The 14,958-nt window shown below is 40.2% G+C and overlaps 1 protein-coding gene across 1 annotated transcript in view; it reads right to left on the reverse strand.

Moving 5' to 3' along the window:
* Positions 1–13,067: 13,067 nt before the first annotated feature.
* Positions 13,068–14,958, reverse strand: part of PIWIL1 (piwi like RNA-mediated gene silencing 1) — a 30,679-nt gene continuing 28,788 nt past the window's right edge. Inside the window, exons 20-21 of the mRNA XM_064379478.1 lie at positions 13,657–13,804; positions 13,068–13,499 (exon numbers count right to left, since the gene is read on the reverse strand). Coding sequence (XP_064235548.1) covers positions 13,383–13,499; positions 13,657–13,804 — 265 coding nt within the window. The 3' untranslated portion in view covers positions 13,068–13,382. The remainder of the gene's footprint in view (positions 13,500–13,656; positions 13,805–14,958) is intronic.

Here is a 14,958-nt window from a genome sequence, read left to right on the forward strand (position 1 = left end):
ACAATGGCAACTCTAGAAGCACTTAGGAGTAAATCAAACAAAAAGGTACAATATTAGTACACAGAAAATCACGCACCTTTATGATGAAAGACATTTTAAAAACTCAAATAAATGGGATAATAAGCCATTTGGAGGATGGTAAAACCTAAAATCATAAAGATTGTTTGTTCTCCCAATATATTCCTATAGATTCTATGCAATTTAATAACATCCTAAATCTTTCATGAATGTAATAAATAAATTCTAAAATTCATGAAATCATAAAGGAACATGTCCTACCAGACATCAGGATGTAGGCTAGTAATTAGAACAATGAGGTGCTGATACTGTGATAGATCAACCCATCAGTGACAGATGGCCCTGAACATTTATGGGGCTTTGATATGTGAGGTTTAAGTGACAGAGCAGTGGAAAAGAAGAAGCCAAGCAAGGTGGTGCATGCCTGGAGTTCCAGCAACTCAGGAGGCTGAGGCAGGAGGATCACCTGAGCCTAGGAGTTTGAGGCTGCAGTGAACTATGATTGTGCCATTGCAGTCTAGCCTAGGTGACAGAGCTAGACTTGAAAAAACAAAAAGACGACACTCTTCAGGAAAGGGAGGTGGAGGTGAAAAATGACTATCCATTCCACATGGAGAAAAGGGAAACTGTACCCTTGTTTTAGACCATACAAGAATCAACTTGATCTAAAGGTTTAAAGTTTTAAACTTCTAGTAGAAAATATAGATGAACATACATCTGACTTTGGGTTAGAGCAAAAATTTTAAAACAGAAAACTCTGCCTATAAAAGAAAAACTGGCAAATTTGGACAAGGATATGTTGTGAATTTTATTAAGTTCAAAACCAACTAAAAATAAATAGTACATTTGCTAAAACTTTTTCAACAGGCAAGGGAATGATAATTTCAACAGCGTCCACCGTGGGAGCAGGGAGGTCAGGACACAAGAAGCGGGTGGCGTGTGTGGGTGAATGGTCGCTATTGCCAGTGTTCGGTCCCGGGACTGGGAGATGGGCTCAAAGGGGCTTATTACTAAGGAAAATTATTTCCGTATTATCATTTCCTTATTAACGAAAATAAAAGATAATGCAGAGGTCAATGATAAACTCTTGTTAACCAAGGATTATGACTGCTCCAATTCTGAGCATCTCTGCCTTTTTAAAAGTAAAAATGAAAAGAGAAGTCAATGATATACTTATTCCTGTCTAACTTCTCCCATGGCATCCAATAAGAGGATCAGAGAGAACGTCTGAACCAAACTACAACATTCCCAAAGCACAGCACGAGTGGCACTGACGGCGGGGGTCAGGCCTTCCGAGAGACCTGCACATGGAGATTCAGAAGCACACCCAGCAAGGAGCTGCGGAAAGTTTCATTTGAAAAACAGACACGTATTAAGATATACAAGTAAAGGACTGATATGTTTTTAAGGCCAGATTTGCAACTTAAACATCATTTCAGTCGCTTGGTAAAAAGAGCATAAATTTTGATAGGCCTAAATTTAAAATTGGAGGGAAAGGAGGAGAAGTAAGATTTTTCAACAGCTTCAATACCCAGTTTCTGAAGTTTTTGTACATCCTTTTATCAAGAAAGTCCTGAGTCACACGGATTTAAGTGCAAGTGTCAAAAATAACAAACATGTCTGTTTTACCCTTAAAATCTCAAGACACTCTTTGAACTGATCCAGAAACTTGAAATAATGGTCCTTACTATCTCTGAATGTGCACACGCTGCCCCGAAGTGTTGAACATGACATATCTGTAGTCAATGACACATCTGTAAACCATTCACATGTATGCATCTTCAGGAAAGCAGCTTAAACTGCATCATATGTTAAAGCAGAACTTGCATTAAGTTAAAAATATGTTTGAGTGTTTTCTTTCACAGTTAAGTAGTTAACTATTTTAAAGAGTTATTATAATCAGGCATTTGATGAACGAAAGCAGCCCAGAAAATGAACTGGAACAAAGTCTTAAAAAACCCATGTAAGGATTTTAAGAAATCATGATTTCAATAGGAGCTCATGGTAATGTGTCAACAATGAAGAAAGTACTTTAAAAGACAATTTTGAATTACACAAAACACTTTAAATTCCATCAAGTTATAAGCTTTAACAAACCTTCTGAAAATAAATTTGCTGCACTGTGGACAAGCTGGTAAAGTGAGCAGAAATGTGTTAAAGGAACTGGCATTCTTTCTCGTCACCAAGCCAACTAATTACACACCTCATTACCTATGGAAAAGAAAAACTAATAGTTCATTAAAAGCAAAGACTAGCAAGCCCTACAGTATAAAAATCAGAATAGTATATTATGGTGTGTGGAAGAGGGGAGAAAACTCACGGCAATTTTACCAAAAAAGAGATGTTGCGTGTGTTGTTTTGGGGTATTTCCTCTAAAATAGCTTTCCTTTCTCTAAAATATTTCAAATACGGAAACTGGACAATGGAGCTGATAGTAAAGAATAAACACCTTCAAGATGCGCATCTGTCAGGTATTTTACTCTTTAAAAAAGTCATCAATGTAGTGTCTCCTCTCGGGAAGGTAATACGCTGGGAGGCATTAGAGGACAAGACTATTAGTTTTTCTATGACCAAGGTTAAAAGATGAAAACACATAACAGTTTCATTCCCTGTCCTTTCGTGGCCAAGCTTGTATAAAACCACAAAGCAATCCAGCAGTTCTTCTGGAAACAAGCTGGGCGTCCCAGCAACCATTTCGTATGGTAATCAAGGTCCTGACTTTCGACTTGACCCTCAAAGGCAGAGCTGGCATTCAACATATGTTATTTACATGTTCTTGTTGCTTTATGGGCAAACATCATATTGTGCCATTTGAAGCAGGGCAGCATTGCAGCATTGCAGCACTGATCCGTGCCAGTAAAGCAAGTCTGTGTGCTGGCCCTCAGGGTCCTTATCTGGCATATATTCAGAGCAATCCTGATGATCCCAACTCACTGGGAACAGACATCAGTTAAAGTTAGGCTAGTGCCTAACTTCTCTTAAAACCTGAGCAAACTGAAAACTGAACCAGATTTCATTAATCACAAATATAAAATTTATTGCTTATTCTTCCCCAAATGAGTTTTCCTGAACATAATGGAAACGGCCATTTCAACAAAACAAAGTGCTAAAAGGACAGCAGTGAATGTCCATTCCACACACATCTGTTTGAGGGTTACTCTCTTCATTCACTTATGTATCAACTTAACTGGATTATACTGCAAGTCTAATAATGTTCACCAAAGAGACATTTATAAAAGGGAAAATAAAAATCAGGAACAACCAAAATTTCTAGCAGTGGAGGAACATTAGAGTATGGAATATTTGTAGTTTGGAAGACTATGCACTCATTAAAAACAGAGGCATGTCATGACACAAGAGATGTTCATGATAATTTTATATGAAATAGCAAGTTACAGTATGATCAAATTTCTGTAAACAGAAATATACATCTATAGAATAAAACAAGGGGGGTCAAAAGAACGTTGTTTCTTCAGAATGACAGAGATTTGTGTTTTATTTTGCATTTGTAGTTCCAGAAATTTCTACAGTGAAATGTAACTTCTGTAATATGCCTCACCACAGGCTAAATACTTTAAGAAAAATTATGTAAAGTTTGAAAACCACACAATAGGTTTCTAAGAACCAGACAAGGGCTGGTCTATTTAGTACTTGGTGCCTCTGCGTTTTTGTCTTGGGTACACGCATTCAAAAAGTGCCCCAATTTGGGGCAGGAGGTGGGGATTTGTTGAGGCTCACATACTCTCTGGGCTGCGCTACCACCAGGAAATCTGGAGAAGATCCCTGACTGCACAGGCCCATCATTATTCTAGAGGGAAGGCAGGGACATTTTACCTTTGCTTTTCTGGAGGCGTATCATAGCACTTCAAGTTCCACCACAAAGGTGCAGCTATTCAATCCCTAGGTAATCCAAGTGGATTTGAGGCTGGATTTGAGGTAACTAGGAGTTCTAACAGCAAACCAAAGTTCTTTGTCTCAGGAGTAAAGCTTCCTCCAATTCTCATAGGGAACACGTCTCCTCAATTTGTATTCTAGGCCAGCTACTGCCTGCAGGCCCTGGTCAAATTAAATTGTCCCTCACGAGATGGCCTCACCCTGGGCATATGCTCTTGGTGGAACTCAATTTGTACAAGAGAAATGCAAATCTATTTATGCTTCTCCAATTCAATAAAAACTGGAAGACTTACTATGGGTTAATTCAATTAAGAATTCTTCACACTGCCTAGAAGTAAAGTAACCAGAGTAAGCCATAGTAAGTCTTCACTGGTCAATAGTAAAGCCTTGGTATATTAAAGTTGCACAGTCTGGAACTGATAAAACTTGCAATCTATCTTGTTGAATAATCATGGAAAAGAGAATTTTTACACCTAACTTGAGAAAGTTCCTAAATTGCATTTAAACAAGTATTTAACCTAATCAACTATGTGCAAACTTCCTTACTGTTTCAGCTTTCCAAAAAACTGTACCACTAAAATTGGTTTAAAAAACAAAAGCATACTTAACTCGGGCTTTCTGTAATATTTGACTGAAACGATGTAGAATTTAAGGCAAAAATTCAACCCAGTCTTTGGCCAATATAACAATTAAACAGTATAAACCTTGGGCGGGGAGGTGGGATTAAGGTAAGGGGGAGAGAAGAGAAAGACACTGAAACTGGTTGGTAGCTTCAGCACTACAGAGATGATGAAGACACCTGATTCTATAAATGATTTACTGAGGAATCCTGAAAAGCCTAACAAAGTTATTACTCAGCAAATTATTCTGCTTTTCAATGTGGCGGTTTGGAAATGGAGAGAATGGGGCTATGGTGATGACAAATCCATTTGGCCAGCACGTGGCTCTGGAGCATCACATCAGAAGCTGCTGTGGGCACAGGCACAGACCATGGTGGCCCAGGCCCCTAAGCAGGGTGGTGTAGTCAGGAAGAGGGTCGGGGAATTTGTTTTGAAGTATTTAGCCTGCAGAGGCAGCAATGAAGAAACCCAGCAGTTCACAGGTGCAGGCCTAGCAGACCCGGAGGCAGCGAGAAGACTCAGGAGCACGACACACGCCTTAGGAGCTGCAAGTGGATTAACAGCATTGGGACTCAAGGTCCACAGGGGAAGTGACCACTGGAGATGTGGGTTGATCCAGACCAGGAAGGGTGTGATGGGCCTTGCTAATAAATTTTAATTCTCCGTAGGCAGTAACTTACCCAAACATCAGACACCTCCATTCTACCTTCAATTGCTGCCATACCCAAGTGCTACCTAACCTGTTTTTTAAAAAGAAAATTCAATATCTTTGCAAAAAACCTATCTGATAAAGTCATGTTATCTCAGCTATACAAAGAACTCTTACAACTCAACAATGAGACAACAGCCTGATGAAAAAAGGGGCCAAAGACCTTAACAGATACCTGACCACAGAAGATGCAGAGATGGCAAGTGTGCATAGGAAACAACGCTCCACCTCATGTGTCCTCAGGGCACTGCAAAGTAAAATGACAGTGTGACACTGTTACACAGCTATTAGAATGGCCAAAACCCAGAACAATGACAGCAGCAAATGATGGGGACTATGTGAACTAACAGGAACTCTCATTTGTTACTGATGGGAATGCAAAATGGCATAGCCGTTCTGAAAGACAGGCAGTTTCTTCCAAAACTAAACATACTCTTACCTTACTAAACACACTGCTTGGTGTTTACCCGGAGGAGTTCAAAAGGTGTATCCATACAAGTACCCACACGGAGATGTTTATGGCAGTTTTATTCATACTTGCCAAAACTTGGAAGCAATTGAGATGACTCCTTCAGGAGGTGAATGGATAAATGAACTGGTACATCCAAACAATGGAATATTAGTCAGTGCTAAAAAGAAATGAGCCACCAAGCCACAAAGACATGGAGGAATCTTAAATGCATATTACCAAGAGAGGAGCCAATCTGAGAAAGTTACATATCACATGATTATGAATATAATACATCTGTAAAAGGCAAAACTGTGGAGACAGTGAAAACACGAGCAGTTACGACAGATTGGAGGGGAGGGAGAAATGAAGAGGCACAGCACAGGGTAGTGTTAGGGCCATGAAAGGACTCTGTTGTCCCGTGATGGTGGACACATACATAACACATTTGTCCAGATCCACAGACTGTCCAATAAAGGACTGTTATCCAAAATACACAAAGGGAAGGGCATAGGCATTCTCTCAAACTTGGTGGTAGCTCCAGGAGTGAGCCTGGGGTAATCATGATGTCACTGTAGGTTCTCAAGTGTAACAAGGAAACCACTCTGGGTCGGGGAGGGGGAAGGATGTGTTGATATGGGGAGGCTAGGCCCATATGGGTGAGGGGAACACATGGGAACTCTACCTTCTACTCAATTTTACTGTGAACCTAAAGCTTCTCTAAAAAATAAAGTCTAGTTAAAAAAGAAAGCTCACTGGACTTGCTTATGAGTTCTACCTAAGGCCTATTTTGTTTGGGTTTGTTAGAATGAAAAAATGGGCAAATGGCGCAGATGCGAGACACCCCAGCACCAACAGACTTTCTCCTGCACACAGTCAGCAATAACATAATTGAAAGAAAAAAAACTCCTCAACACATGATTCTGTGTCATTAAATGCCCTTTCACCTTGAGGACAGTCTTCAATCATCTTCTACTTTTTAGGAACAGTAACCCAGGGCAACTGGAATTTGACAAGTATAAAAAAGCTATGTGACGTATGAAATCAGCTAACAACATGCCTTCAAATCAGTCAGACTAATTTGGTGTCATCCTTAAATGTAAAATCATCTAGAGTTTCTCCTTACTCAACCTGTGCAATTTTTTTCTAAGGAAAAGGGATATTCCACAGAGTTCTTCACCTTTCCCCTCTACCTTTTCACCTTAGAGGTCTTCTTGGTTCCACAGCCTCAGCAATTTCCCCTTCTTTACTTCTAGGCAGGATGAAACCAGGTTTATGATCTTGGTCTTTTTTCCCAGTTTGAAATTAGTAGTAAAAATACAAAAGTAAAAATTGGGAGAGAGGTTGCTAGAATATATGCAAATCAAACAATGGTTACTATTTGGATGGGAACTGGGATTAGGGAGTTGAAGAATGTGTCAAGGAAGCACTTTTGTTTATCCCATGTGGTTTGAATTTCAATAAGATAAAAATTTATACAATTCTTTTATTTGACAAATGTTTGAGTGTCTGCTATGTGCCAAATAAATTTCAAAAGAATGAAGAAAATAGGCATTATTTATAGGTACCAGTACCAGGCAGGTACAAATGAAGTCAACTGCCAAACTTACATTAAAAGAAGTCTATCTCACGCTCTAGCAAATTAAACAGCTAAGGAAGATTTTTTTTTCCAAATACCATTCCAAATGTCATTTAGTAAGCACTGCAAGTTGGAATACAAATCAAGAACTCTGGCAGCCTTTTTTGACAATTACATGTTCAACCCTGCATGAAGCACATCCAGGAGTAGGAAGTGCTAAGTGTGAAGTCCTCACCAGATGGTACCCCTATCACCAGACTTTCAGATTCAATTGTACAAACATCTTCTCTTTGAATGATACTTAAGAAAGCAAAACAGCAAGCTAGAAACTGGGGAAATATTCACGATGTACATCTACAACAAAAGATTTGTATCCAGAATACCATGAACAACTTTTATAACTCAATAAAATACTTTAAAAATGTGCAAGAGATTTGAAGAGACATTTCATAAAAGATGTAAGAATGGCCAACAGTAAACAAAAAGATGCTCCGTATCATTACTCACCAGGGAAATGCAAATAACAGCCAAAGGAAGGTAAGATTACACACCCACGAGATGATTAAAATTAAAAAGACATGAAATACTGGTGAGGATGTGCAGCAAGGAAATCTCACACATTGTAAAGAAAAAGGGGAAAGGGCATAAATACTTAGAAAACAGCTTGTCAGCTTTTCATGAAGTTGCAGATATGCTTCCCATATAAATCCAGCAATTCAACATCTGTGTATCAGCCAGAGAAGTGAAAACATACATCCCACACAAAATCCTCAACAGAAATTTTCATAGTAGTTTACTATACTAGCCAAAGATTGGAAACATCCAAAACCCCCACTGACTGATGATGAATAAACAAATGATGAACTAATCATACAATGGAATACCACCCAGCAAAGAAACCACTTACACAGATACACAGACTCTGCTTTAAAACACCAGGCAGACCAAAAGAAGCCAGACACAAGAGTACGTGCTCCATGGTTCTCCACTGAGAGTCCAGAGCTGGCAGAGGCAGGTCGCTGCTGCATCTGGTCCAGGGGGGAAGGGCTGCTTGCAAAGGGTCAAGAAGGAACCTTTGTGGGAAGAAGGGCACAGGCACTCTCTAGAGCTTGATGGTGGTAGTAGATCCAGGGGAATATACATTTGTCAAAACTCGTTACGCTGGATTCATTTACTTTATCTAAAAAATTATACCTCAGTAGAGTTGATTGAAATCAAAAGCAATGCCATTTCAGGCAGACCCACCCTTCTGCTCTCCTCCCAGCTTCAGTGGTATCATTCGCTAGCATAGTGCCTAGCTTACCTTTTCTCTTACTCGTCTCTTGCTAGATGGTGAGCTGCATGAGGGCCATGATTCTCCAGTGCTGACAGTATCATTCTGACAATGGAATATGGGTATGCACATTTTTAGATGTTTTAATTTTTAATATGGTAATTACCAACAGATATAATTTACACAAACAAAATCTGTGTCCTCAGTAATCTGAGTGTCAGGCAGTTCCAGGACCAAGAAGTTTGAGCAGCATTGTGCCGGACACTCAATGGGAGATGCCTAGGAGACAGCTGATGATATGAGTGTGGAGCTCAGAGAGGAAGCTGGGCCTGGAGATGTGGTCTGGGAAGCATCTTCATGGAAATGAGCCATGAATGAAATCACCAAAGGAGGAAGAGCAGAAAGAATATCATGGCAGAGTCTGAAGGCACGCCAACATGTAGGCCTTAGGGAAACCAGGAAGAACCAGCGAGAGAGAAGGAACAGGCTGCTGTCAGGAGCCAAGAGCGTGTGGCAGGCCTGAGAAGGAACAGGCTGGTCCTGGAAGCCAGGCAGAGGATGTTTCCAGGAGAGAGGGACACCATGCCAGGCATGCAACAGGTCTGGCTGGAGGAGGGCCAGGAACTGAGCAGCTGGCACTGTGGAGGGCTTGGCGAGAACACTGGATTCAAGAGAGGAATGGGGAGGAGAGAGCTCCAGACAACACAGGAGTTTAGAGGGAGAGAGAGAAATGGAACAGTAGTTGAGGGGCAGTGGGGCCCACAAGGCTCTTATTTTTTAACATAAAAAAATGACACCAGTTTTGCAGGCTGTTGGGAATGAATAGGAAGGGAAAAACACTAAAGCAGGAAAACAAGGAGAGATGAGATTCCAAAACAACATCCTCCAAAAATGAGTGTCAGATGCCTAAGTGGGTGGGGTGTGCTCCGGCCGGGCGCACAGACAGTGGCCGCCACGCCAGGCTGCAGAGCAGACGTGGTTCACATGGGAGCTGGTGAAGCTCTGCCTGGAATTTAGTGAGAGGCAGCAGCTGAGAATGAGGACGTAGGTGGTGGTGGTGGTTTAAGGAGACACAGTATGGAAAACATCGGAGAGCTGTGGAGCCAATGGCTAGACATACACGGAGAACAGCACTGAACGCCTGCCTGATTGCGATCATGAACTGAAATACAACAGTTACACAGGATTGCGTGGTTTCCTCTAGCCATGATTATTTGCATAGGAACAGGCAGGTAGGCAAAGACTTGGACTTCACTGGGGTGTTCTAGCCAAGAATGAGAACAAAAGCACCACTGGACAATATGAGCAAGACAGGAGCTCCGATGTGCAAGGAGGACTCTGCGCCTGGGGAGCACCAAGTAGCAAAGGGATGGGGAGAGGCTGACATGATCTGAGCAAAGTAGATTTGAAGCCCAGTAGTTCCTTTTTTGGGGGGGCTGAGGTGTCTGGAAGTACCAATGAGGAACAAGAAGGACACCCACCTCACCCACCAGATCTTGCTGGACAAGAAGTATAGGAGGGACAAAGGCAGCCTTATGAGTGTCCTGGGAGAAAGCCAGGTTTGTTCAAGGGAGCTATAAAGACACTGCCCCCTAAGAGAATCAACTCCAGAGGATGCAGGAAAAGCTGAGGAGCAGGGGATGGTGTCAACAAAGGGAATGCAAGGAGCTCCTCAGAGATGAGTCTGAAATAGGAGGGAGGACCTGGAGCTCTGGGCTTTTGAGAAGAACCCAGGGATGAGGGCATGCCGTTGGTCATGAGGTCCCCAGGCATGGGGGTGGGGAGGCTGCAACTGGTGAGGGCAGAGCACTGGGCTCAGCAGCTTGGAGTTCTAGGTGCCTACTTGACTTCTGGCAGCATGGGGTGCTTGAAGGGGCAGCTTAACTCAGAGTGTAGAGGCCATGGGGCCTCCTGTGAATGGCGGCCTACAGCGAGGGATCATCTTACTCCAAGTGCACCAACTCCCTCCTGGCTACTCTTGCAATTTTTAGTTTCTCTGTTGTACAGAACGGATTTTTAAAATCATTGGGTAGTAATAATGAACGTAAAGAAAACTAAACCTCGCTTCTGGAATCTTGTATCCAAATGACAATACCCATTACACAAACTTTTAATTTTTACTTAAAAATATACAGAATATCTGAAGACTCATATTATAGCACCAGAATGACACTCATGCTGAAAACATTCTATTTGACTCTGAGGAGAGAGCCAGAGGTGTCCCTTTGTGTAAGCAGCAGGTTCAGGAGATTACTCTGAAAAACTCCTATGGGATTTAGGGAACACATGTAAAATTGCTAAATAGAAAGCGTCCATGAATGTCACACTTTTGGATTTTGAGGGAAAAATCTTGCATTCCCAGAAAAGAGTTGACAGATTTCGCCAAAGTGGTGCACTTTTGGCGAACCACACAGCAAATCCCCGGGGTTCCTTCAGGAACCACCAGGTAGACTGGTCAGACAAAACTTTGGGAAGGGAGAGACTGAGGTCGGTATATTTTTAATACTAAAGCTTTTAGATGTCCCACGCAGATAGGCACATCCCATTTGAAAGAAGAAATCAGGATTTCACTGGGTCTCTGCTTTATTCTTTGTGAGTGCTGCAATGAATTCCCTGACAGTGCTCCGTGTACTTGGCATGGCTCAGGCATCAACCTAGACTCTGTCACCTCATGCAGGAAGTCTATCTGATAAAAACCACAGCAGAGGCATAACCAAGACAGATGTTAAAGAGATCCCTTTCAACTAGCATTTGCCAAAAGCCCCTGGGAAATCAGCTGGCCTCTCCCCTGAGAGTTCTGATTCTTAGGGTATGGTTTGGAACCCACTCTGTGTTATTACAAAGCAAACCAGGTGATGTCTAACAGATTATTATATTTGGGAAGCATTACCTAGGATGATGAAAAAGCCAACCAATACCCCTTTCCTGGCTTAAAGTATTCAGCAGGTTTTCTGTCCCTTTCAACTAAGTCTTTCTTGATGTAGTGAGGGTCTTTGGACAACTGCAACTTTTCCAGAATTACCACACTTACCAATTTTTCATGGTTCTAAAGACATTGAAGTCTTTTAACTTTAAGGCAGAGCTTAAAACCTGCTAAGAACGAGCTTTCAATGATTTAAGTGACTAGCCATAAAATCCATAAATAAAAATTAACACCTCAAATTAATCTTTTCCAGCTGTATGATTAGACTTCTTTATATTCCTTAGTGCTAGAACAGCCTTAAGCAACTTCTATATTGAAGTGTTTATCTTTGGCATGCTTCTGAAAGGTCACACTCTCCTGTGTTTCTTTTCTTCTAATGCTTAGAAATTGAAGAGGTTAAGGAAGCTGGGTTACTTGGCCCAGAACAATGTTAACAGTTATTAGCTCTAAGAACTAGAAGGAAAATAAAATAGTTTTCATTCATAACATGTTAATGAGGCTAAATCCAGAATGAGGCCATATGCAGTAAAGGTAAGACAAATAACTTGACTGATCTGCATTAGTCTAAATTACAGTTCCAGGGACTTGCGTACTGTCACTCGAGCTTTTACATTCATTACATTTGTAAGCAATGTTTAACGGTGTTCCCGTGACTTACAATAATTCATTAATTTCAAGCCTTCTCTTTGCAAAAGTTCCTGAGAATTCCTATAAATATGCAGATATTAAAAAAACTACAATTACCAACTTCACGATACCACAGTCTCCTTAGTCTGCACTTCCTTATAAGCTACGGATACCTGTTCTTAAGGTGGCAGCGTTTCCTTACAGAATTTTACTCTGACATTAAAGTTCATAAGTGACACTATTAGAGTTTTTTTTTTTTTTTTTTGAGACGGAGTCTCTCTGTTGCCCAGGCTGGAGTGCAGTGGCGCGATCTCGGCTCACTGCAACCTCTGTCTCCCAGGTTCAAGTGACTATCCTGCCTCAGCCTCCCAAGTAGCTGGGATTACAGGCATGTGCTACCACATCTGGCTAATTTTGTATTTTTAGTAGAGATGGGGTTTCACCATGTTCGTCAGGCTAATTGAGCTTTTATGAATGGAACTGTATGCAGTTTTAAAAATTAGATGAAAAAAATGCACATCTTTCAGTAAAATAAGAATTACACTGTTCTTCAAATAAAGTGACAATCACATCAATTTTATTTTATAACAAATAGAATCATATCCCAGTTCCAAAACAAAATAAATAGTAATGTTAATATAAAGATTTACTACTGGCCTTTTTTGTTGTTGTTGTTACAAGATTCTTAAAATGTTTCTTTGAACAATTTAAAATTTTTCAATCTTTTTTTTACTCCCATGTGAGCCCCCACCAAATAAAAATTAAGCGTATTTTCTCCTATATCTTGTGTATAGGTTATATACTAGTAGCTTTTATCTTTAAGATATCAGATGAAACCTATGATTGTAGTGAGCATCCTACTTTATGCCTCTTATCTCCTTTAAATTCAAAATAGGTATTTCAAAAATAAAGTTAATATAGGTTTACAAGTAGGACGTGCTCACTCCTGAAAGTACTTTTAAGTAAATCCCCAAATACATTTCAAATACTCTCAGAGAGTCTGTTTATACTACAAAGTAGCTTATCCGCATTTCTTCAAAATAAACAAAAAAATCCTCAGAAAATATCTACGGGAAACAAACAAGATAAAATATAAAATCTTAATTTTACCTATAAAATAAGGAACCCAGTGAATAGCAATGTTATAAATAAAACTCTAGATGTCTTAATTCCCTTCCCAAGTTTCATCTAGAAAGATAACAGTTAAAAAAAAAAAAATAAAGGCTTAAGAAAATCCCAAAGTTATAATTTCAAAAAGAAAAAGCAGCGACATCTTTTCTTCTTCTGCAGGTTAGAGGTAGTAAAGGCGGTTTGACAGGGACAGATTTGGCTCTCTGTGAATACTCTGGCCAACAAGAAAAGCCAGCTTGTGGGCGTACTGGCAAGGAGCAGGAACGCGAATGACACCCTTTAGTGGAAGGAAAAAAAGGTTCTATTACTCTAGGTTAGCCTCTTTCCATTGCAAATCTCAGTATTAACTCTAAAAGCCTTTTAAACCACAGCTATTTCATTTTGAAAAGTGACTCTCCTTCACTCGCTAAACATCAACAGGCAGAAACACTTACTGGCCAGTTATAATAGATGTGACACAGCTTGTAAGTCAACCGCTGTATGTGATCTGGCTTCAGGCCGCTGCTGTCATAGATGACGTTGTAATGTGTGGGAGAAACACTACCACTTCTCACAGCCTGGCTCACAATAAAAAAATCATACCTGGAATTACAGAAAACACATGGATGTACTGAAAACTAAAATTAGGATGATTCCATTCTCTTAACGGTGAAAAGCTCTGTACCTCTTTTCACTGTAAGTTACTACAGTAACCTCATCTCTTCTCATGATATAATGGGCTTCCTTCAACTCCAGGAACGAGATATTCATGAACCATTTGCGACTGCTTGTGTGTGAAAGATGTTTACCATAAAGATTATGATTTAGATTTTAAATACCTATCATGATGCCTCCAAGCACAACCAAGCCTTTGACACGGCTACTAGTAACTATGGCATACGTGGCTAGTTCTTGCTTTCCACCCCCACACCCAAGCACTGTGACTAAGCCATCAGACTCCAGAAGCACGACCTGTGGGGAAATGAGCGAGTCTAGCTTCAGGGACTGTTACTCCCCAGACATGCTTTTCACCACGGAACCTTTTCCCTTCTTGCTGTTCCCATTGTGATTTAACAAAAATATAATGAATTTTAATCCCCAGGAATTTAATGCAAATCTTTACGAGGAAGGGAACATGGAAGACTATAAACGAGTATAGGACCAAATGGAAGAACAAAACCAAGTGCAGCCATCCTTTGGGAATTGGTTCCACAATCTCCTGAGGATACCAAAACCCTCGAATGCCCAGGTCCCTAATATAAAATGATGTTGTCTTTATATAACCTATGCACATCTTCCCATATACTTTAAAGTACCATCTTGATACTTTAAAAGATTATTGATAATACCTAATACAATGCAAGTGCTATGTAAATAGTTGTTTTATTGTATTGTTTAAGGAATAATGACAAGAAAAAATCTGTACATGCTCAGTACAGACTTTTTTCCAAATATTTTTGATCTGAGGTTGGTGGACTCCACAGTTGCAGAACCTATAGATAAAGAGGGCCGCCTGTAGTACAAATATGAAGGAATACACATTAGATTTTGTTTTCATTTTCTTGGTACCAATAAAATATCAATCCAGAGATATTGTAATCTGACCCAATAAAGATTTAAAGAAATTAACCATGCAATTTCTTATGCCCATCAAAACTAGCAACATTAGAAAAGCAGAACTGATCTACAACAGACTGTACACTTACTTTTTCAAAGAATGAGGAGTTAACAAATGTTAAATGACTTGTTCAAAAAGA

The sequence above is a fragment of the Aotus nancymaae genome, unplaced genomic scaffold (assembly GCF_030222135.1).
Source record: "Aotus nancymaae isolate 86718 unplaced genomic scaffold, 86718_ANA_hifiasm-v0.15.2.pri h1tg000021l, whole genome shotgun sequence".
Taxonomy (NCBI): domain Eukaryota; kingdom Metazoa; phylum Chordata; class Mammalia; order Primates; family Aotidae; genus Aotus; species Aotus nancymaae.